Source organism: Schistosoma mansoni, assembly GCF_000237925.1.
Source record: "Schistosoma mansoni, WGS project CABG00000000 data, supercontig 0149, strain Puerto Rico, whole genome shotgun sequence".
Taxonomy (NCBI): domain Eukaryota; kingdom Metazoa; phylum Platyhelminthes; class Trematoda; order Strigeidida; family Schistosomatidae; genus Schistosoma; species Schistosoma mansoni.
The window spans coordinates 111,440-136,648 of NW_017386046.1; the positions used below are offsets into that span (position 1 = coordinate 111,440).

At 38.9% G+C, this 25,209-nt stretch overlaps 1 protein-coding gene across 3 annotated transcripts; it reads left to right on the forward strand.

Annotated features, from left to right (window-relative positions):
- Nucleotides 1-3,402: 3,402 nt before the first annotated feature.
- Nucleotides 3,403-21,661, forward strand: Smp_076560.1 (cyclin, putative; the record flags this gene model as incomplete). Of its 3 annotated transcripts, none has more annotated exons than XM_018799008.1 (5): nt 3,403-3,970; nt 4,007-4,127; nt 12,302-12,625; nt 20,208-20,342; nt 21,120-21,661. In XM_018799008.1, the coding sequence occupies 3 exons, from the start codon at nt 3,403-3,405 to the stop codon at nt 12,411-12,413; spliced, it is 801 nt and encodes a 266-aa protein (XP_018646631.1). The 3 variants fall into 3 exon arrangements, with proteins under 3 accessions (XP_018646631.1, XP_018646633.1, XP_018646632.1); XM_018798986.1 differs by having other exon boundaries at nt 3,403-3,981; nt 4,014-4,127; nt 21,120-21,245; XM_018798997.1 differs by lacking the exon at nt 20,208-20,342 and having other exon boundaries at nt 3,403-3,981; nt 4,014-4,127.
- Nucleotides 21,662-25,209: the final 3,548 nt, after the last annotated feature.

Genomic DNA, 25,209 nt, shown 5'->3' on the forward strand with positions numbered 1-25,209 from the left:
AAGTAAGTTTCGCTGAACATACGTACATCGAAAGTTAAAAATCTACTGAAGCTCAGCTCACAGGGGACTTCAATCTTCCTAGAATCAACTTCGTGGAACATACATACATTGGAGGTGACAACTCTATTGAAGCTCTGTTCTTCAACCTCATCGGCGACCTGGGATTATTCGAAAATGTGAAGTCGTTAACTCGTTGGAGAAACAGTCGGACGCCGTCGCGCTTAGACTGGGTATTCACAAATGAAGAATTACTAGTTGACGACCTCTCAATCCTGGCTCCCCTGGGGAAAAGTGATCACGCCGTCTTATCATTCAGCTTTGTCAGCAAAACGGAGCTAAGATATCCTACTAGCAACAGGCGCTGGAATTTCAAACGGTTGAATGTGTTAGCTTTATAGGACTATCTACAACAGGTGGATTGGGATGTTCACCCTCAACTTGAAGTGGATGCTCATTGGGATTTTTTACTGCACACGATCTTATGTGCTACTGAGCATTCAGTTCCTCAAATGGTCCCACAAAGCTACAAACAACCTCCAATCATCAAGAACCGCACTCGTCGTTTGCTAAGCCGCAAAAGGCACTGTTTGGTCGAATATAAACAAACCGACAATAACGACGCATACAGGCAATATAAACGCATAAGGAACATATGTTCAAAGGCAATAAGAGAAGATGGGCTTCAGTTCCAGACCAAGCTTATCGATAAATTCGTCTCCAATCCGGAAAGCTTATTCAGTTACGCAGCTTCTCTTGGACAAGGCAAAACTGCAATTTCCCAACTGCTAGGTCCTAATGGCCCGACCAATAACGACGGTGATGCCGCCAACCTTTTGGCTGAACAATACTCCCAGACATTCCAGCTGACCCACATCAACTATACTGACGAAAGCTTCACCTGCACCTTAACAGGACTTTTCGAAGTGGACCTGAGTGCTGACCTGGTGCTCCGTAAACTGCAGCACCTAAGAAAAGACACTTCTCCTGGTCCGGATATGGTTCATTCAGCTGTTTTGAGGGAAGCAGCTTCAATCCTGGCGACACCACTTAGCGTGGTGTTTGCACACTCGCTAAGCGGAGGCAAACTACCAGAAATTTGGAAGCTGGCCCACGTCACACCAATTTTCAAAGTAGGTCGACGCAGTGAACCCTCAAGCTACCGACCAGTGGCCCTTCTCTCCATACCTTCCAAAATTACGGAATCTTTAATATACGACTGTATACAAGAATACTTATCATCCTCAAAGTTCTTCTCACCTCAACAGCATGTTTTCAGAAAAGGTCATTCTTGTATGACCAACCTGCTGACTGCGGTGGATAGATGGACAACCATCCTTGATCACAGGGGGAAGGTTGACGTCATCTACTTGGATTCCTCAAAAGCTTTTGATAGGGTCAACCACGTATGTCTTAACAATAAGCTTCGACGATTGGGTATCAAACCCCCTTTGATCGACTGGCTCACTTCATATCTAGAAAGCCGACGTTTTAAGGTCAGGGTTAACTTCACTCTCTCTCAGGCTATGGAATGTCCTAGTGGGGTCCCCCAGGGCTCAATACTAGGACCTCTTCTCTTCTTGATTTACATCAGTGATCTTTCTCAACAAGTTTCATCTGACTTATTGATTGCAAAGTAGTCCATCTGCGACATGTTGCAGACTATAGTTACAACTTAGGTAACTCCTATCTAGAAGTTTTCCAAGTCGAAAAAGATTTAGGAGTGTTGATACCCTACGACTTGAAGTCGTATGCGAACTGTGACAAAAACGCCTCTCAAGCAAACCTTGCACTGGTAACATTGAAGCGCATTTTTGGCCAGTTTGATGATAGAACCTTTCACACAATCTTCAACAGTTTTATTCGTCCCCATTTAGAGTACGGAAACATAATATTTCCTCCCTCCCTCCAAAAGGATAAGGACACTCTGGAACGTATCCAACGTCGAGCCACGAAATCAGTTCGGGGACTCAAATTCAAACCTTATGAAAAGCGTCTCCAATCACTTAACCTTTACCCGTTAGAGTACAGACGTCTTAGAGGTAACCTTCTTTTGACTTACAGTATCCTTAATACTTCTGGTCATCCCCTTAAACATCTTCTTAAGCTTAGTCACAACACTAACCTAAGAGGTAACACCTAGAAACTGGAAACCCAACATAGCAGAACAGACTGTAGACACAACTTCTACTCCGTAAGAGTAGTCAAGTGCTGGAATTCGCTGCCGACTGAGCTAGTCCAAGCGACCTCCCAGGAGTCCTTTAAGAGGAAACTTGACTTATTCTTAAGGACTAAGGATAACATATTATTATGATTTACCAAATTCTTTTTTTTTCCTCTGTTATCGTTCATATACCTAGGTTTTTGCCTGAAGGTATTGGTGATCTACTGCTACTAAACACGGAAGCCCGTCAGGCGAAAGCTCCTTCTATTCCGTCCACAACCATTTGAACCATTTAAGCAATGATCTCAAAACAACCAGCCACTTTAAGGCTACTGCTGCAAAAGGCTATAGCGTATTATGGTCTATTTGTAGATTCTTTCAGTATTTTGACGAATAAATGTTTAGATTATTATACCCGACTTTCGTGAGGCCACATTTGGAATATCGGGTTCAAGTAATGAGTCCTTGTTTCATGTATGAGGCGGATACGCTAGAACGAGTCCAACGATGAGGGACTAAAATGGTAAAGGTGTATCTGGCCGATCTTATGAAGACAGATTGCTACATCTCAAATTATTTCCGATATCTTACCGTAGAATACGGAGTGACCTGATACTGGCTTACCGTATCCTGAACGATGACCTTGGTACTAACATGTCCTATCTTTTTCTTCCACCTAAGACTGATCATTTGAGAGGACATTCAAAGAAAGTTCAAAAACCGAGATCAAATAGTCTACTTCTGGAGTTTCGTTTCTTGCACTGAGTAGCAAATTATTGGAATTCTTCACCAGAACACGTAGTATCTGCACCCTCTGATGATATATTCAAAATGAGATTGGCCCTCCACAGTATAACAAACTGCAAGGATTAATATAGGTCAATAGACCTCCCATCCTTATTACTGAAAACTCCTCTATCATCGTTAATACACCTAGACTCCTATCTGAAGGCATTGATGATCTACTGCAACTAGACACGGAAGCCCGTTAAGTGAAAGCTTCCTCTATTCCGTCCACAACCATGTGAACCATTTGAAGGTCACCTTCGTTTCAGCGCGTACGTCTGAAATGGAGCAATGCAAGGTAGAACGCAGTCTCCATTTGGCACGTCGTCAGCAGTGTGCCTGTTTAATTCAGGAAATTGGGTCAAGGTTGCAAACGTAAGTTTTTACTGAAGTAGTGTGTATCCCTGTCTGCTTCATACAGAACACAGGTAGTCATAAATGCAGGCATATACTACATGCACTACTTCTACGAAGTTTTCTCTCCAGAAACTATCAAACCGATTTTAGTTGCAATAGCTGCCTTTTATTGTGCATGCAAAACAGAGGAGTTTTCTCGGAAACTCTCCTTCTTAATCAAAGCTGCTTATGATATCTTAAAGAGACCCGCACCTGATGAGGGGTCAGATGCATTCAAGAGACTCGTTCAAAATGTTCATGCTTTAGAGGCTACTATTCTTATGGTCATTGGGTTTCACACTCTTGAAGTCAAACAACCACATGTGCTACTCATTAAGGCCATTCGCGCAAATAAATTCCCGAAGGAAATAGCTCATACTAGCTACTATGTCTGCACCAATATACTGCATCTCACTACTTTAGTATTGCGACATTCTGCAGAAGCAATTGCCGCTGCTAGTCTTTACATTGCTGCAAAGTGGAACGGAACAGACATTCAGTCTTCAAACGGGGAGTGGTACCATATTTTTTCCCCGATGCTGACTTTTGAGGAAGTCTCCAAAATAACAGACGAATTCACCCTTACTTTCCAAGAGTGCGATTTAAAAATCAGAGAGCAACTGCGCTGTTCGCTCCGAGTAAGTCATTTTACCTTAGATATAGTATTTAGTCCCGGAAGTTACAAAGAGAACGAAGAGAGGATCTTGTCAATAATCCTCCTCGAGCTCAAGAACCTCAGAGGAGACCAGTTCCTGATTCTCAACAAAAAGCTGATTCTTGGAAAGTGAGTCCTAAATAATACTCCTAAAATTTTTCCAATGAGTGCTCTGATTTATTGTTGTGTCTGAGACTCCCGTTTACGAGAAATAGTATCATAGTGTTGCATTCAGATTGGGTGACCGACGGTATTTGTTCGTTGCAACTCAAGCGTATCTAACGTTGGACTATATCATCAAAAGGATGAGTTAACAAGGTGGCCATTTTCCAGCTAAAAGCCCGTTTATGGATATTGATAAAATAGATGCATATCATCTTCATGAGAACTGAGTTTTAGCGAATGTTAGGAATTTCATATCCCATCCCCATTTTCGCGTTTATTACCAAACAGATATCATTATCATTTTAATACTTAAGATGGTTCAGATAGTTATGAGCCCACTTGATATTTCCGACAATCGTTTTGACACAATATTATTTTGTCACGATAAAATATACTGGTACCAACTTTTCTTGAAACTTGACCAAAACCTATGAAAGGTTTCGTGGGGGATCATGGGGTGGATTCTTATTTACGACTTTATTTATAAAGTAGAACTTCTGTTAACTTTAAATGAATGTAACCCACAGATAAAGTCAGCATTGTGCAGTCATGAGGGAGAGAATGATTATACCATCTTTAATATGATCCATAATAATATTTGGCAAAAAAGTTAGTTCACTCGAAGAGAACAGCTGAAATGGTTTTGTGTCTGATAAGGGGTTCATTTTACTTTTAGAATGTTACGTAAAACTGCAGCAGGTTCACTTTTTTCCCAGCCCGCGCCTAATAATGTCTCAAGTCAATCAGTTGCATGGTTGCTAGTATTCCACTCAGAGGTTCTTGATTAATCGTAAGAAATAAGCTCTATATATTTATCTTCTATACCACTACGCGTTGTTAAAAGCTGACAAGCTCCGCTTTCCCAACTTAGTTCGAATAGAAAAATGCCTAATGTGGAATCCACTAGGTTAACATTTGTAAAACATATGCACGCCATCTAGTGTTCTAAATTGTTATGCCTATTGAGTTATTATTAACAGATGTGAATACTGCTAAACGTCGGCGTTATTTACACATTATTGTATGCGATCTTTCAGGGGCAGTGATAATCGAACACAGTCCCTGCATATCATTAACCCAGAAGGGACAGATTTCATGACATTGTCTAGGAGTAGCCGTAGTAATGTCGCTTCTAAAAACAATGATCGTCAGACAATGCTGAAATCATGTATCTTAGAAATGATTTAAAGTTTGAATGTTAAAACAGCATCTCTACGGTGTGATTACTGGTCTGATATATTTATTCAAGATCACTTTTATATTAGATGGTATCTTCCCGACCGTTGCTGCTACCTTGACGTGGTGGTCGGGCTTGCCTATCGTGATGAATCAACCGAGCTATACTGGCTGGAACAATCGTTCCTCAAGGTCCTGCCATGCCAGGCAGGTCGTTTGAAGAGCGGTAAGACTAAAAGCAGCAAACCCAAGGTCCGAAGGCGAAGTTGTACTGCTGACTGTACAGAGGTGTGACAGCAGTAAGGTGTTTCCTTCAGACAACCAGCATGACAGCGATGCTGCCTTCTCACAAGGAAGGGTGGGGTTAGAAAAGGTCGACCCTAAAAATGCACACCTCGTCTTATCCCACGGATATCCGTCTCCGGCGGTAAGGTCCTTTGAAGAACGGAGCTAACACAAAAACTACCCACAAAAAGGTCGTGTGTGACCGACCTCAAGCAGTTGTCCCTTGGGCACTGCGGTCACGCTCTCAGGTCATTAAGACCACTTCTAACCCAATTTCCTTTTCAGGTATCTCTAGAAGAACCCTTCCACGGTGTGGGCAACCGGGAAGTGATAACTGCCCTCATACCTCTAACAGCACTCAAGACCACTGTATTCATAATCAATCTCCTTCTTCAATTCCTACTATTCCTTCTACCTTGACTTTCAACACTAAACTTCCTCTCTCGGTTTCCTCCTCAAGTGTCACCATGGCCAACGATTCTAGTGCGCGAAACGCTGTCTCAGGTCTACTTAAACCTCGCTCCAAACTACACATTGGAGCCTTCAACGTACGTACCCTATGCCAAATCGGTCAACAGGCCTCCTTAGCTAAAACCCTAGAATCTCGTGCTACTGATGTATGCTGTGTCTCCAAAACACGCATACAGGATCCCAGTATGGTCATTCACTTGACCTCACCTCGCCAAAATGGACAGCCAACGAAATACACCCTCCGTGTATCTGGCGACCCGTTGGCTAGTTCTCGTGAACTTGCAGGTGTAGGCATAGCACTAAGTACAAGGGCAGAACAGGCACTACTAGAATGGATCCCCGTTGACAGTCGCCTGTGTGCTGTCCGGCTAAATGGCTCCGTAAGAACTCGGAAGGATAGGGACACACGTCGTTGCCTTTTCGTCGTTTCTGCCTACGCTCCCACTGACTGCAACCATGATGAAGTGAAAGATGACTTTTACAGAAAGCTCTCTAAGCTTCTTCAGAAAGCTAAGCGCTCAGACATAGTAGTCGTAGCGGATGACTTTAATGCCCAGGTAGGCAGCTTAAATCAAACAGAAAGACATTTAGGTGGGTGTTTTAGTATTCCGGCTCAACGAACCGATAATGGTGATCGTCTGTTGCAACTATGCTCAGACAATCGTTTATTTTTAGCAAGCACTAATTTTAAGCATAAGGAGAGACATCGTCTAACATGGCGACCACCTGCACCAAACCAACGATGGACTCAAATAGACCATATTGTCATCAGTCATCGTTGGAGAGGCTCAATAGAAGATTGTCGCTCGTATTGGAATACTTGTTTAGACTCTGATCACGCTTTAATACGAGCGCGCATTTGTCTGCGCCTCAATGGACGCAGGAAAAGTACACTAAGAAGACCCATTAGGATTGAACTGGAGGACGAGAAAGCCAAATGCGAATTCCAGAAACAATTGAGTTCACATCTAGGCAGTTCTGTAAACGAGACTGACCCAGATGCTGCTTGGAAAGACATACGAACAGCTGTGGAAACAGCAGTAACATCTATTAGTCATTTAAACCATAGGGCTCCAAAAAACCAGTGGATTTCCTCTAAGTCTATTTCATTGATGGATTCGCGTAAACTCATCCCATCAGGCTCTGAACATGACGAAGAGCGTAAACAAATTAGATCTAGGTTAAATAAAAGTCTAAGGAACGATCGTGAGCAGTGGTGGGCAACGAAAGCAAAAGAGATGGAAAAGGCAGCGGCTGTAGGCAACACCAGGCAACTATTCAGACTAATAAAAGAAACCGGAATTAAGAAGTCAAGTGTAAGTGAGACAATCTCGGAAAAAGACGGAACCCTTATCTGCTCTCAACCCAAACGTTTAGAACGATGGGCGGAACACTTTAAGGAGCAGCTTAGCTGGCCTTCAGCTACTGCACAACTACCCACTATTCACAGAAAACCTGAATGGAACATTGAAGTAGGCCCCCCGACCCTACTTGAAGTTCAAAAGGCTATAAGTAATCTGAAACGAGGAAGAGCAGCTGGTCCAGATGGATTGGCTCCAGAGGTCTTTAAATATGGTGGTCCAATTTTAGCGATTAGGTTGACTAATATTCTGGCTAAAATCTGGGAGACGAACGTAATCCCATCCTACTGGTCACAATCTCTGATTGTCCCAATATATAAAAAGGGGTCAAAATCATCCTGCGATAACCATAGAGGGATTAGTCTGACTAATATAGCATCTAAAATACTAGCCTCAATAATTATCGGGCGCCTAACTAAGACTCGTGAACTGCAAACACGAGAAAATCAGGTTGGCTTCAGACCTGGTCGTGGCTGTATCGACCACATATTCACCATTCGTCAAGTTTTAGAGCACAGACACGCTTATCGGCGTCCGACAATGATAGTTTTTCTTGACTTGAAAGCAGCATTTGACTCTGTAGACCGAGAGGTTCTGTGGCAGTGTCTGTCATTGAAAAGTGTACCTGAGAAGTACATAAACCTTGTGAAGGCTCTTTACTCGAACACTACCAGTCGAGTAAGAGCTTATGGCGAACTGTCATATGATTTTACAACCTCAAGTGGTGTCCGTCAAGGTTGTCCACTATCCCCATTTTTGTTTAACTTCATTATAGACCTGTTACTGGAAGTAACACTCTCTGCGACTGAATTTTCAGGAATTGATCTCCTACCAGGGGGACCACTAAGCGACTTAGAATACGCAGATGACATAGTCCTGTTTGGTGAAGACGCTGACAAAATGCAGAGTCTTCTGTTGGAACTCAGTAATAATGCCAGAATGTTTGGGATGCGTTTCTCCCCATCCAAATGTAAATTGTTACTCCAGGACTGGCCTGCGTCAACACCCGAACTAAGGATAGGGAGTGAAGTAGTCGAACGCGTGAACAACTTCACTTATCTTGAAAGTCTGATCAGTCCTAATGGGTTGGTGTCTGACGAAATCTCAGCACGGATTCAAAAGGCTCGTTTGGCTTTTGCCAACTTACATCACCTATGACGAAGACGAGATATCCGTCTATCAATTAAGGGACGAGTATACTGCGCAGCAGTTCGCTCTGTTCTACTTTACGGCTGCGAAACATGGCCATTAAGAGTAGAAGATACTCGTAGGTTACTAGTATTTGACCACAGATGCCTTAGAAATATTGCTCGCATCTGCTGGGATCACCGGGTAAGTAATAGTGAGGTTAGACACAGTGTATTAGGTAATGATGGTAAATCAGTTGATGAGGTCATGAATCTTCATCGACTGAAATGGTTGGGCCACGTGTTACGTATGCCTGAACACCGATTACCACGACGCGCAATGCTGACTAGTATTGGGGATGGTTGGAAGAGAGTTAGGGGCGGCCAAACCAAAACATGGCATCAGTGCTTGAAGTCACTAACTTCTAGCCTGAGCCATGTTGGCAGATGCAGACTACCTGGTTGGGGTCCACGTGACTATCGTAACCAATGGTTGGAGACTCTAGGTGACATGGCTCAGAATCGATCACAATGGCGTAGGTGTATACACTCTTTATCTTCCCTTAAACCTTGAGATTAAAATTGCTTCATAACTTTCTTCCTTCCTATACTATATCCTTATATACAACCTATAATTTATATACTACCACCACCACTAAATTAACTACTATGAATCCGGTGTTGATCTTGTTGTGCTAACGAGGTATGGCAACTTGGACCGATGCATATATGTGCCTGGTCCTACGTTGTAGCTGACTGACTGACTGAGATGGTATCTTATAGCATTATTCAGACTTGCCTGTCTTAATGACCATCTTTTTTCCAAGTTCCTACCATCCCAATTGATGATTTAGGCTATGATCTTTCCAACCAGTAGTTTGCATGTTTAAACCTCACTTTGTGCTTCGATGTATGCGTCCCATTAGTATCGCTATTGCTCAAAGAAAAGAGCTTGAAATCGATTGCATAGGGCTTCGCCTGGTAAATGTGTCAGACCATATTTTATATACATGCTAAAGAACTATATGACAAAAAACATCAATTCCCTGGTCCTAGGATGAAATGTTGGGGTGGGAGTAATAAGTGGTGTTTCTCTCTGATAATTAGCATTTTCACTAAACCCACCTTATCATAAGCGGAGGATATCTTTGACCTTTTTTCCATGGTGTCCTGGTGTCTAGATTAACGTCAGTCTGGGATAAGGCAAAAACAAATCCTAAAATGATCATATGTGACAGACCCCAAGTTTTATGGTCACTTTCTGAAGTTAATCAATACTTCAATTACTAACTTGGTTTATTTTTCTCAGTTCCTCAAAAAGAGGTATCCTCAGGCTGTTCGGGCAGCGAGAAAAGTACACTTCTTTTGCCATCGAGGCTCTTCTTCTTTTCATTATATTCCTATTTGTATTATCAATTCACTTCAAGCTAGGCTTTTTTCCCGCGTGTCCAATCGGGCCAATGATTCAAGCTTACTAAGTGCTGTCCCCGATTTCATTAAACCGCTCTAAGATATATGTTTAACCTCCGTTTTGACTGTGGCGAATAGGATAATAGGTTCATTTTATTGTGGTACATCTGAAACTGGTGTACAAGATCTCAGTGTGATTGTTCACTTAACTTCATTTACCCAATGTACGAAATGGATACGGTGTATCTTGAGAGTCGTTAGGGACTCGTAGTTCTCCAAGTGTAGGCACATCATTGGATTCGAAAGCAGAACATACATTCCTTGACTGTATACTCGTTGACAATCGCCTGCGCTTTTTCAGAATAAAAAGGACAGTACAAACACAAAACAAAGGGAGTAAAGCAACTACTTCCGATTGCGTCCGAATTATTGGTTTTCGTCATAGTTCGTAGGTTGTTCAAGACCCAGGAACGATTGACTCGCGAGTAGCAGAATAGTTTTCATTATAGTCGAGGGTATCTTGATCATATCTTCACCCTTTATCAAATGTTAGAACACTCGTACTTATTGCAGACCAACGATCGTCTTGTTTCTTGAATTCAACCATTGGTTACGATAGTCACGTGGACCCCAACCAAGTAATCTGCACCTGCCAACATGGCTCACACTAGAAGTTAGTAACTTCAAGCTCTGATGCCACGTTTTGGTTTGGCCGCCCCTAACTCTCTTCTAAACATCCCCAATACTAGTCAGCATTGCGCGTCGTGGTAATCGGTGTTCAGGCACTTGACCTAACCATCTCAGTTGATGAAAATTCTCAACCTCACCAACTGATTTACCATCATTCCCTAATACACTGTGTCTAACCTCACTATTACTTACCCGGTGATCCCAGCAGATGCGAGCAATAATTCTAAGGCATCTGTGTTCAAATACTAGTAACTTACGAGTATTCTTTACCCTGAAAGACCACGTTTCGCAGCCGTAAAGTAGAACAGAGCGAACTGCCGTTTAGTATACTCGTCCCTTAATTGATAGACGTATATCTCATCTTCGTCATAGGTGATGTAAGTTGGCAAAAGCCAAACGAGCCTTTTGAATCCGTGCTGAGATTTCGTCAGACACCAACCCATTAGGACTGATCAGACTTTCAAGATAAGTGAAGTTGTTCACGCGTTCGACTACTTCACTCCCTATCCTTAGTTCGGGTGTTGACGCAGGCCAGTCCCCACCCCTCCCTATGGGAAGACAGCATCGCTGTTATGCTGGTTTTCTGAAGGGAACACCTTAATGCCGTCACACCTCTGTACAGTCAGCAGTACAACTTCGCCTTCGGACCTTATGTTTGCTGTCTTTAGTCTTACCACTCTTCAACCGACCTGCCTGGTATGGTAGGACCTTGAGGAACGATTGTTCCAGCCAGTATAGCTCGATTGGTTCATCACAATAGGCAAGCCCGACCGCCACGTCAATGTAGCAGCAACGGCCATGCAATCCGCACTTAATCAGTCTGCCTAGATATTGCTCCTGACTAAACTGCTCCTCCCATTATTATTATTATTATTATTATTATTATTATTATTATTTCACTCCCATACACTAATTTCTACCCACTTTTGTTCTTTTTTTATCGTACTCACTTTCTTTTTTTCTATCTCTTCACAACCTCAATATTATTGTGTGGCCCATGCATATATTGATGTCTTCTTGCATCAATATTTGTGTTCATGAAAATAAAAATAAAAAAATAAACACTAAAAGTTAATAAGATGTTCACTTTCTAAGTAAGTGGTAACCTCGCTCAAGGATAAATCTTTCCCGGCAGCCGTACTTGGAAGCTGTTCAGAACAATAAAGTAAACGATAAAAAGACATGTGGAAGGATACTAATGAATAGAGACTAAATAGCACGACAAATCACTATGTTCACATTTTATTGGAAGATATTTTAGAACCAGATAAAATGATTATCCAAAAGTACTACCGAAATCAGTACTGAACCGTTTTACCAAGTCTCAAACTTCGTTAAAAATAATTCCAGGGTGCCTTAACTGACTCATAATCACTTATTCACGAATCAATGAAATCGCATCTTTTTCTAGAATAGATATTAAAGTATTTCTCTGTTACTTAAACAGGAAAGTAGAAAAGATAACTTTATTTCAGTTGAAACTGCGCCAGTTAACCATTTTAATAACGAGTAAAATGTAATACGTCAAATAATTTGGAGCTTAGCAGATACTTCAGTGAATTGCTACTTATGATGATTTTCAATGAATGCCTATTTTACTTTGCTCTTTTTAACGTAGACAGAGAAAAGACCTTACAATTCGACAAATTCTAGTGCACCTCAAGTCCCATCTCAACATCCAAATCACCATGCTCGAAGCCATGCTGGTGGCTCCCAGAATACACAGATGAATCATCCATATCATGGACATAATCGGGCCCCACAATCACATGTTTATGGGAACGAACATCTCAACAGATCTCATTCTAACCGTCCTCCAGGTCCTGGGAATAATGAACCGGATCCTAAACGTCAGCGATTTGATCGCCCATTCCCAAATCAGTGTCAACGATCACCACAACCTCACTTGTCTGGTGGACATCATCCCGACGGAACAGCCCGTGTAAGTCATGTTTATGTGTATCAGTCTTGATAAGTCGACTTGTATCACTTTACTGGGAAAGTAATAAAACTTTAAATAGTGTTCAAGTTTAGAGCTTTTGGTATACTATTTTGAGGAATATGAAGTAATAACTATGTATGGTCATAAAATTGCACTGTTCACATCAGCTTTACTGTTATGTAGTGTTGTCAACGCACGAGATCTATTATTTAGAAAACTTTGATGTTCCCTTATAGATGACTCTTTATCACTGTCGTTTCTTTTTCCTCGTATTAGCTTTAAACTAATCTCTGAAGCCGAATCAGTCATTAGCTTTGACAGTTTATCAACATTAAGGATGTTGGGGATGCTAGATCCCCAGAAATCACTGGGTAAACGTCTTAATTTCGTAATTTTATTTTGGAAATTTGAATTTCTTATTTTCACGCCAAAAGCGCCCACTTTTACCTTCAGATCGTATTTCCCACTTGGCAGGACCTTAAATGCCATTGGTTCGTTCCCTCTCTTAATGCGCTATTTTATGACGTTTCCTACCACCATTCTTATACTGTATATCTACGCTTGAGTTGCTTGCCTGTTCGTTCGTGCTTCCGACTGCTTGTGGAATATACTTTTCCCTCGGCCAAATCTGGTCTTCTCTCTCTAGTTGGTAGGGCTGGGGCTCGATGAATAGTTTACCTTGTTTTTTCGTTGTCTTGCTGATCCTTTGTTCTGTCCGCCGATTTCAGATGATCTAGTAATCTCTTCAAACATATCAAAGAAAGAGTGTCTTTTCGTTATTTTCTCCCAACTCATTCGTGGTTAATGGCTTGCGAAGTATTTTTGGGATCCAAACATCCCATGGCTATTGTGACGTTAACCTGAATACTCAACTCCACTCTTAGTAGTTATCAGTAGTCATTTAAAGCATATCCCAATATATGTATAAATCGTTTCAATGGATTCTATCATTCTATCTAAAATTTTTGATGAGCAGTACGTACAATTATAAAACACAAATAGCATGTATTTCCACTTTTTCATCTTATTAGGGTTCTGTTCATAAACTGTAAATTATTTCAATCTTGTTCAAACTGAGTACTCGTCGAGGGATTCTGATATACTGGTTACATAGAAAACCTCATAAATCCTATACTAAGCAGGATTATTTATTTATTTATTTGAACACACAAATACTGGTACAAAGGGATACCAGATACGTATGCGCCACACAATAACAATAAGAATGAGAAGAGATAGAGAATGTAAGGTGCGTATAAGAAAAAAGGGAGCAATAATGAACAGAAAATAATGATTGTGAAATAATAATGGGAAGAGCAGTTCAGTTAGCAAAGGTACAATGGGAAGGAATTCTTCCAGTTAAAGAAGTTACGTCAATTTCTTATGAAGTAAAATAAAGTTATAGCAGGATCGCCATTGGCTTTTATTCTGAGCCATATATAATTACGTCTCTAGCCACTGTATTGCACCATCTGTAGGACTGCGACCAGGAAGTCGTGAAGAACCAACAGAATCCAGTCATGTACAGCTTTCTTTCATACCACGACACCATGTCATACACTGACCACCTCTCTGCTTTTTCCGACTAGTCCCAGCGTCGGCGAATAATGCACGACATGGAATTCTGTGTAACGACATTCGTAGAACATGTCCAAGCCACCGTAGTCTATGTTTCAAGATGGTGACACCAATTGAACTATCGTCTCTACCCGAACACACGATGCCGAACCTCTGCATTACTAACATGGTGTTGCCACTGGATGTCAGCAATCCTTCGGAGACAAAGATGATCAAACACAGAGAGTCGTGTAACATCCTCAACTCGGAGAGGCCAGGTTTCGCAAGCATAGAGCAAAACTGCTCTCACCGATGCTTAGTAGATCCGACCTTTTACAGCCAGACTAACATCATGAAGGCGCCAAAGATGGCCCAGATTGGCATAAGCTGCTCTGGCTTTCACTATACGTGAATTGATCTCATCACTCACGCCACCACCAGCATGTATGCAGCTACCCAGTTACATGAACTTCTCAACTACTTCTATCTGCGCTCTACCCAGGGTGAGTGCAGGATCGGGGTTCTGCCAGTCTTGTAGGAGTACTTTGCAATTCGAGGGTGCGAAGCACATACCGTACCTACGGACACTAATTACCAACTGATTAAGTGCGAATTACATTGCTTGGGTACTATCGTACAGTAAGACAATATCATCCGCATACTCAAGCAGGAGCGGGAAAATGAAACGGAATATATGATAGTCAAAAGCTGTTCTCTTCTAAATGAAAAACCGGTGGTAAAGATCTTATGGAAATTAAATAATCTAATTCATTCTATAAGCTTATCGATACATCATAGATGAGTTTTAAAACAAAAAGCCATAATTTTCTGTTGATTTCTTTTTAGTCAACGGTAGACGTGTTTGCTTGGATGTGTAGTTGCTCAGTTACTAAAATATCCTCGATTTTTTCCAAATGTGTATTGGTGCAGTCTGATTAAAATGTTTGCTGTGTTGCAATCGGATGCTAAAAGAACAAATTTTTAGAAATTTTGGTGTTCATTTTACAAAATATTTTTACTTACATTTTCATATTACCAGCATTCATAATAAGAAATAATTACGAAAAAAACAACAACATGTATAACATAAGTGAAGATCGTATCATTAACACTTGCTGTAATTGTGGTTATAACTAGTAGTCTATAGACGCTTAATTGTATAAAGTGATGTCTCGATATTTCTCTTACCTCATAAACTCGATTCCATTTAGGGTTCATGAAAGGGCTTACTTTAATTTGTGATAGTCAGGATAAGAGTAACGCTTAAACTAATAGTGTAATATTCTACAGTGTTATTTTAAATTTTTGCCGGCTCATTATTTATACTCAATGTACAATTTTTTTTTCTAAATTATTTTAAAGTAACGAGGTTAAATCCAATGAAATATTTCTGTATTCGGCAATTAAATAACATAACTTGTTGCTATTGTTGCTAAATAATTTTTATTAATTTCACGAGATTAGGTTAACTTTTGGTAGTTTGAGTAACAATTAAGTTAATTTTAACATATTCCATGATAACGATGTCATTAAACAGAGAATAATACAGTAGTAATCGGCTCATCAATTACAATCAAAAATTCTAATCTGTAGAAATTCAAATATAACTTTGTAAAAAGCTATATCTCCCTGACTTAAGTATGTTCACAATTAAAATCGTAATCAAATTAATTCATATGAAAAACATGACAAAGTTTTTATCTGGTAAAAAATAATAAATAGGAAATCCTAAATCATGATTTTGTGTGTATTTGGATTTACTGAAATGTATTTATACTACTGAAGGAACTGAGTATTCGAATCCGTGTTAACAACTACCACTTTTTAAAAAAATTAAAGTTACTCAAAAATAGCTAAAACAAATCAGTAGTTAATATTTCTAACTGGCACCGTGCAACTCAGTTGATATCATCGGGGAAGTATGTTTCAAGTTAGGAATCACAAAGTTCGAAATCGAATACATTGACTTCTAAATCAAACCTCAATTTTTTACCGCTCATATGTTTTGCATCAAACTTATCGTATTCTTGTACAGGATTCCGACTTCACGTCATCTATTTTACTTTAAAAAGCTGCATAGTATTCCCTCATTAACAAATGGTAATATGCAGCTGATATAGAATATGAAACTAGAGTAAGAAATAACGAACAAGAGAAATGTCTTTTCACTGTCACCAGTCAGTCAGTTACAACGTAGGACCAGGCACATATATGCATCGGTCCACATTGCGTCCTAATAGATAGTCACCTGGATATAACCAAGGGTGAGTTCCTTCACCGACGGGATTACCTTTTGTGGTATCTGGGGACTTAAATATGTCGGTCAGATGTTTAAGTACAAGGAAATCATCCAGGAGGTTGACAAGTGCTTGTTGTTCATAAATATAATTCTGGTCATTCACGACGCCCTATACAGTCATTTTTGATGTATCAACTTGCTTCTTCGCTTTGTAAGTCAAGCATTTACCCAAAGAGCTCTAATCGAAACTAGCTGCCAATAGTGTAGATATCTGGAAGGTTTTCGACCTTCTAATATCACTTGTCTGGGTTCTATCTGTAATCTACTACGCTCTGAATTCATTGAGTGTCCCAATAGTTTAAGTATGACGAAATGCTGAGTAGCTCATGCTAATCTGCTTCACATTAATATGGTAAAACATATATAGTATACGTAACACTGTAGTGTTGGTATCACTTTTTCAAGCTAAGAATGCTCAATGACCCTGCGTTCGATTATCTTTGCTTACATATGGTGGCAGTGCCAAATCTCGGCCAGAGATAATCATGCTCTCGTTTTCTTTATTATCCCAATCATGTTATTTTCATCTCGTTCTTAAATATATCTCCATTTTATTGTTGAATCTTTCTTTTTTTGCTCAATGATTTGTTTTCTGTGTTTTGCATTTCTCAGTGCTTTGTTTTACCAAGTCATTTTTAATATTATTTAGTAAATAAGTGTCCTGCTCGTATACTGTAAGTATGGTCCATGATTTAGTGTAATAAAACTACCTAATGAGTCACACCAATTTGTAACGTATATAACTATGTAATCTTACAAAGTAATTCCATAATTTCCTGAATTAACCGGTCAGTTTATGGTAAATGCATTTGAAACATTTCTACTTATCAGTCAGTCACAACCAACTAAGAACCTGATACGTGTATCTATCAGTTAAAGTTGCCACACCATACAACTGCGAAATAAAATTACCAGGACAAAATGGAAGGGTAGTAAAAGTAGTAACAATATCAGTGTTAGTAGTAAGAACTGGAATTAGGCAGTATGATTCTGTTATATCTTGTTGGTTGAACGCTATATTCAGATCCTAAGCTATTCTGATAACCCCCAGGCTAGAACTATTCAACGACTTGAAGACCAGAGAGAAGACACGAGTACGAGAGAGGTACTTTACTACAAGGTTCATTTATGTACAGAAAAACAGGGGTTTTATAGTAATTAAAAGACCTTGAGTTCCCATAGTAGCAGTGTGTTAAACAGCCAGTCAGGACCTCGTTATTTTAGTAGCATAGCTTCTAACTAATCGCTGATTGGTTGGGCTCTTTATGAGCCTCTGGAGGCTCTGATAGAGTTTACTGTAAGCCGACTTAACAGATTCAAAAATAAAGGAGTTCGCTAAATAGAAGCATAAGTTGATTCTAAATTTTACGATGTAAGGCGAGACAAAGACTAAATCTTTATATGAAAATGTTAGACCAATCAAGGCTATTTGAGTCAATGATCACAATGAAATAGAATATGTAACCAAGCGTAATAGTTAAAAGTACAAGTTGATAGTGGGAAGGCAGGTGTACTGATAGTATTAAGAATATTAAATTACGATAACAAAAGTCTTATCAATAATTAAACATAAGAAATAAGAGGTCAAACGTGGGTAAATAGACTAGAATAGTAATCACAAAACATTAAAATCATTACGTAATAAGAAGTGTGTAAGTAAATAGATGTGGAGAATACAAACGGAAGATAAGACTTTTGTTATCGTAATTTAAAGACTGAATCGCATATACCAGTGCAGCCTATTTTAAGCCATGTGACCCTTCGTCCCCAATCATTGGTTACAATACTGTACGAACCCCGATGAGGTAGTCTAAATCTTCCAACATGGCTCAATCCAACTCTTAGTGACTTCATTGACTGTTGTCACGTTTTGATTCTATCGCCTCTAGCTTTCTTCTGACCTACTCCTACACCAGCCAAAATAAAAAGATTGTAGACAACGGTCCAGCTTAAGTAATACATGTCTGAACCACCTTTGGTTTGGACATGTACTACATATATATGGTAGACGTAGACTATTTGATTGATGTCCACCTGATGACCCTCAGTCAGCATTTGGAGACTTTGAACAATATAGCTCAGGACCGTTCACAACGACGCAGATGCATTCACCTTTTATTTACCTCTCGTTCTTGAATTACTGTATCCCTTCATATATAACTTCTATATCTTTCTAAGCCGTATTTTAAAGGTTTGGTTTTTCATTGCTATACTATTCCGATCTATTTTTGGTTTTCATTTTAATGTGCTAGTCTGGTACGGTAGCTTGGTGTACACACATCTTTGCTAGGCTTTATGTTGATGTTTATCTATCCCAACAACCCCTCAGTTGATAACGATTCATTACATCATCAACCGGTTTGTCATTTTCGCTTAATAACCTTTGTCTAACCTCAACATTGCTTACTGGGTAGACCAAACATACTTAAGCCATACCTCAAAGGGACCAGTGATTAAATCCCAGTAACCCACAGACATTCCCCATCTTTAAAAGTCACGTGTCTCAGACAGAAGGGACGAGACGAACTTCTAGTTCTTTGGTTAGCAGATAAACACGCGGCTTACATCACAGTTGACTTAGATTGAAAAAAACCCAGATAACCTTTTGAATTCGTCCAAAATTTTCACATATCATTAGTTCTAATGATATTTCTCATATATTTTCACTCACATTCTACGGATATATATTCAACACTATGTTTTGCATAGTTTGCAGCATACTGATAAAATTAATAATTAAATAAAAAGGGAATGAACTATTCTCAACAAAAGTGGATGGTAAATTTACAGTCTTCTTAAACGCACTCACTATAAAACTTTTCTTTTTGATAGATAAGAAATAAATTATAGGTTTTAGGTTCACTGTTTTTTTAATGCTAAAATTAAGTAATTAATTTAGTCAGGTGTTCAAGAAAAGTATGGTCGCAATATATACATATATAATTTATCATTTGTGCTTATTATTCTTCATATTTGGACTCTGCAAATAAAGTTGTGACTCACAAGATAATTTACAATTTCTACGTCTATTGATTCAAAATGTTGTTCTTGGAATGCATTTTGCGCTTCTTATACTAGTAATACACTAATTGAAAATTTTTGATTATCAAGAAATATTACAGTTGTAAAAAGAATCCCATTTGTAGTTATCACCAATATGTATGTTGATCATTTCAGTACTTCAGTTTATTTAGTGAAAGTTAATAAATATTTCTATTACAAACTCATCATTTTCCGTATTGACTTAAGTATTTTCCAGATTTATCATAACACTAAGGTTCTAACTTTTAGAATGTCTTATTAATAGTTTGATGTTCTTACCTAGATTTCTTTCGTTATCCAATTAACATGAAAAGTACATGAAAAAAGAACTAATTTTGTTGATATGAAATTTCTATTTTAAAATTCATGGCTTCTTTTAACTGTATCATTTTGTATATATTAGCATTTATGCATCAAGCGTAAATTACAAGCTCACATTCTAAACGGCTTCGTTGTTAAAACCCTAATATTGCGTTACAATTTAAAAACCCGCTCTATTTGCTTCTGTTTGGACAAGTTAACCGTATCTCTAACTCATAAAAATCAGTGCATCCAAGCGACCACTTAGGCTTTTAACCGGTTACTGTGTTGCATTATTTTTGTATTGTTTCTTGTGATAAGTAGCTTTTTGTTTGCCGTACATTTATCATACTTTCACGAAAGCTTACCTACAAATAAATTTAGGCAAATCGTATGGAGAGTTCTGTCTCCCATTCTGGAGGTGGCGAACACAAAGTACATTATCAATCTGCTAATCGTATCCATGGAACAGATTACAGGATGGCACAATCCACTGGTTACAATGCTGTTCCAAATAAGGTTTGCAAGATTGATCTTAAAATTTTGTTTGTTTTTCGTGTTGTGATATTTTTTCATAATTCCGCTTCACGAAGAGCATAATAATTGATTCCGTTTTCGTTACAGCTATTGACGGTTCATAAGTATACGATTACAATGACCATTGCTTAGGGAATAAACCTATATATATATATATATATATATATATATATATATATATAAGTGAAAATCTTTTGTAATTTAAATAAGGATTTGATCAGGCTTCGTCTGAGCGTGTATATGTATATATAAAGTAATGGTTACTGAGTCTCAGTTTTAAGGAAAGCATCAAGGCTAAAATGAAGACACGTTTGTCTGAACAGTTTTAAATAGATTAAGGTACACTTTTTGGATCCCTTTGCTTGGCATTATCAGTTTGTTAATATTACCAATGTAAACTTGTTCTTTCATAAATGCAATATTCTAACAAAACCTGATAAACTTAGTACTGTAATATCAATAAGAACAAGATCAAAACACAACAATTTATGTGTTATATTTCTCTACTCATACTCAAATTCAGTCAACAATTAATAATAATTTAAATTTGTTTATTTACTTCGGGTCTCATATTGTTTAGCATTACACTAGGTGTATTGTAAAAACCATATTTTTCATTGAACTGATCAATAAGCTTTCCATTGTGTATTGCGTAATACTTATAGAAGTTAATATAGTTTATTGTTCTTTCCCGTCCGAACTTGTCAACACTCGTAACTATACTTGTGAACACGTCTTTTTCTTTTCATTTCTTAAAAGCCACCTTACGGACGAGATGAACATGAAGACTCACGTCTTAACTCAGGGAATTCTCGTTCTGTAAAACCAACTGGTCATCCACAAGGAAACACACGAGTGAAGCCTGATCTAAATGACTATTTTTGAATATTTTCTTGATTAATATAGTTTTACATGGTGTGTGCATTTTTTGCCACATTCCTGAATTTCCGCATACAGATAGCGTTGTACATATGTTAAACTGCTTTTTTTTGTTTAAAAGTATACCTACTTGCAGTTTGTTGACTCAAAACAGTCAGTTCGCCTTTCGTATTTGTCTAGTCTTTTAAGATCAACTGTAAAGTCTTTCTTCTTTTCCCATTACTGTGTTTATTAGTAGTGCATGTTTTTTTGTTGTTTTCGCGTAAGAATTTTTATATTAATTGCTTTTATACGAATAGTTTGGTACTTTTGTGTATTTCTTAATACATTTGTGTAGTTATTACTGTTCGATGTCTATTACCAATTTTCTTTGTATTGCCATTTATTTTGTAGTACATTGAATAATTTTCAGTTACTAATGGATTTAAGACTTTGTATATGTGTGCTGTACATGAAATGGGTTCAGGTTCCAGTCACGGATTTTTATATGAAATCTAAATTTTCCTATACAGCTGTTCAGATACAAATAGCGCGACAAGATGACCGCAAACTTCATTAAGTTCATGTGGCTGATTGACTTCATACCACTCAAAATCCAGTTTTGTAAGTCTAGAATTTGGTCTTAAAAAACGTCGTCAGTAATCCCTCTAAGTGGTTTACCTATGCCTGTAACTGATTCTCCAACAGTAAATACACTACATCATTTGTAACAAACCACATCTAGTTCTAACTGCATCAGAATGCAGAGAGCACATTACTTCCAGTACTTATAATCGCACTCATAACTCGAACCGTAGTTTCGAGAAACAAAGGGTTTCAGTGTTATCCCAGTGCTTTCTGAGATATCATGTGAAACGTTTTACTATGCAAAATAGGGCTTATGAATTATTCTGTGCTTTAAAGAGAGCCTGAGGTCATCTTATAAGCTTACTTTGAATGAGAATCATCTGTGCTAGGAATCAGACGTTTTCGAACGACCGCCCACAAGCAAACGGGTTGGTAGAACGCTTTCACCAACGACTTACAGTTTCACTATCAGCTACAAACCTCTCACAATGGACCGGTGCACTTTCACTCGTCTTACTAGGTATTCACAATGCAGTGAAAGCTGACATTCAAAACATCGCAGCTCAACTAGTTTAAGGAACAGCACTCCGACTTCTAGGAGACTTCGTGGACCCTTCAATGAACATGGATCTAAACTCCTACATGAGCAAGCTTACAAATGCAATGCTTTCAGTTTAGCCTGTTTCCACTCGACCGGAATGAACTGATGTTTTGTTCAACCTGACTCACGATATAGAATACATGTCTTCGTACGTCGAGACTCACATGGACGACCAATCAAATCAGCATACGAAGGACTCTTTAAAGTCCTTCAGCCTGAACCCAAGTACTATATAGTCGACAAGAACGGCATTAACGATAGTATCAGCATCTATCGAATCAAAAGCAGTGTATTTAAAAAGAAATCACATCCACGTCGATTTTCCTTCGCTACAATTGAACGAAACGGCTCCTACACGTATAATACCTCATCCGACATCTAACATGCACGTCGATACTTTGATAGTATCTGAAAATAAACTTAAAACAACTCTTTCTGGAAGAAAAGTAAGATTTCAGGAACATTTAAACGACTATTGCACGCAAGACACCAGATAACATTTTGTTTTATCTCGGCTTTCCTTTGTATTACATATAATAAAAAAATTTAATATGCTTATACTTATATGTTTTCCAAAAAAAACGGATTATTTTCTCAATATGTGTTTTCTTTTCTTTAAAAGAACAACCAAAAATTTTCAAAACACTGATTTTACGCTATCGCAGGTGTATGAGTCTATTTACCTCTCTTCGCCCGCTTTGTGTCTTTATTCGCATATGAGTGTATTTCGACATGTACTTGCATTTTCTTTTCCAGGACGGTTGGAAAAGACGATAAGATGAACCATGAAGTTTACGAGGAACCAAAATTTGGATTATTATTTGTTTCCTTATTGGTATATTGTACTTCATGGCCCTTTATAATAAAAGAAATATGACCAGAGGCTGCTAAACATAGCAAGCTATCAGAAGAGTGTTTACCAGAAACAAACTCGTTGGGTTGAAACTTCTGGCTGGCCACGTCGTAGGGTCATCACTACCCCACTAGGGGGAGTGATCTATAGCGGTAAATAAGTCCCCAAAATCAATATCTCTGTAAGTTCTCGGCATTGGATGTTGACCACATTAGTTTTAATTCACTCGCTCGGTCATGCATCCACACCAGATCACGGGTGTGAACATCATTATCAGCTTCTCCTGCTATCAGTTGCCAGTTTAGATCAGTCACTTCTCGATATATTGATAATCTATCAAATATGTCTTCAAACCCGATCGCTTCTGTCTTTTGTTTTCACTGGGTGAGTGCGATTCAATTGTAGGTGTTGCTGGTAAAGTGTCGTCAAACTACAAAACCTGTGGCATCTTCAACTCCACAAAACCCATGGTGGCTTAATTATCATAATACTACAAACGCACCTGAAGATTCTATACTGATTTGCGGGACAGTACATTAATAACTTACTAACATGTTAGGTAAGTGGCGAAGTAAACAATGACAGGGTAGAAATCCACCGTGACCAATCAAATAAAGGTCTGCAGAACAAGCTCTGAGTTATATGTGGAGAAATTTGAACACTTCACTTCCAATTGACGTTTGTGCTGAAGATGTCAGGCATAAATGCAATGAGAGCTCCGCTATCGAGTTATACTACTCAGAGGGAAAAAAAACCCGAAATCAGTTGTCTGAACTACATATCTTCTACATCATCTCAAAGTCATATGAGCGCAGCATGCTTCTGGTTGCTCAAAAAGGAGGCTCTCTAGAAGACAAGCATTCACTCAAAAACAAATTTTTTTCTCCATGAATGTTTTTGTTTGTATATTCTGCCAGCGAGTGTGGGCTGCACACCTATTATCAACTCCCCTATTTATGAAGAATAGCTGAACAAAGCGAAAGAAAATTGGTGCACCTAATGATGACTGGACGACTTAGACTTGACAAATGATCTAGCTCTTCTGCCACGCACGCAACAACAAATGCAGAAGACGGTCAGCGTAGCAGCAGCAGTAGGTCTCAGTATACACAAAAGGAAGTGCAAGATCCTCTAATGCAACACTGCATGCACCAATAGAATTACACTTGACGATGAAGCTTTGAACGACGTAAAAACTTTTACATATCTGAGCAGCATAATTGATGAACACAGTGAATCTGATGGAGGTGTGAGGCTGCGGATCGGCAAAGCAAGAGCAGAATATTTACAATTGAAAAACATCTGGAACTCAAAACAACTGTCTCTCAACCAACAACAAGTTCAGAATTTTCAATACAAACGTCAAGATTGTTCCACTGTGTGGGGCGGAAACCTGGAGAACTATGAAAGCCATCATCCAGAAAATACAGGTGTTTAATTACAGTTGTCTACGCAAAGTACTTCGGATCCGTTTGCCAGAAACAATCAGCAATAACCTACTGTGGGAGAAAACGAATCAGATTTAAGCCGAAGAAGCTCCGAAAATGCATAGGACACACATTGATGAAAGCAGACAACTGCGTCACATGGCAGTTCCTCCCATGGAATCTTGAAGGTCAAGAGAAAAGAGGAATACCGAAGAACGAATTACGCCGGGAAATGGAGTTAGACATGAAAAGAAAGAACGAAGGTGGGATTGAATTAGATAAGAAGGCCCAGGACAAAGTGGGATGCAGAAGGCTGGTCGTAGGCCTATGTTCCATAAGGGGTAACAGCCGTAAGTAAAAAAGTATTATTGACTGATGCAAACTACAGGATACACAAATACCATTTCGTCTTGGTTGATCTTCAGAAAAAGGTAGACAGAATACACACATCAGAAAATTTGTCAATCTTTACAATAGCCATAGAGATTTAATGCGGACGATACAGATTACAGAAAAAACACC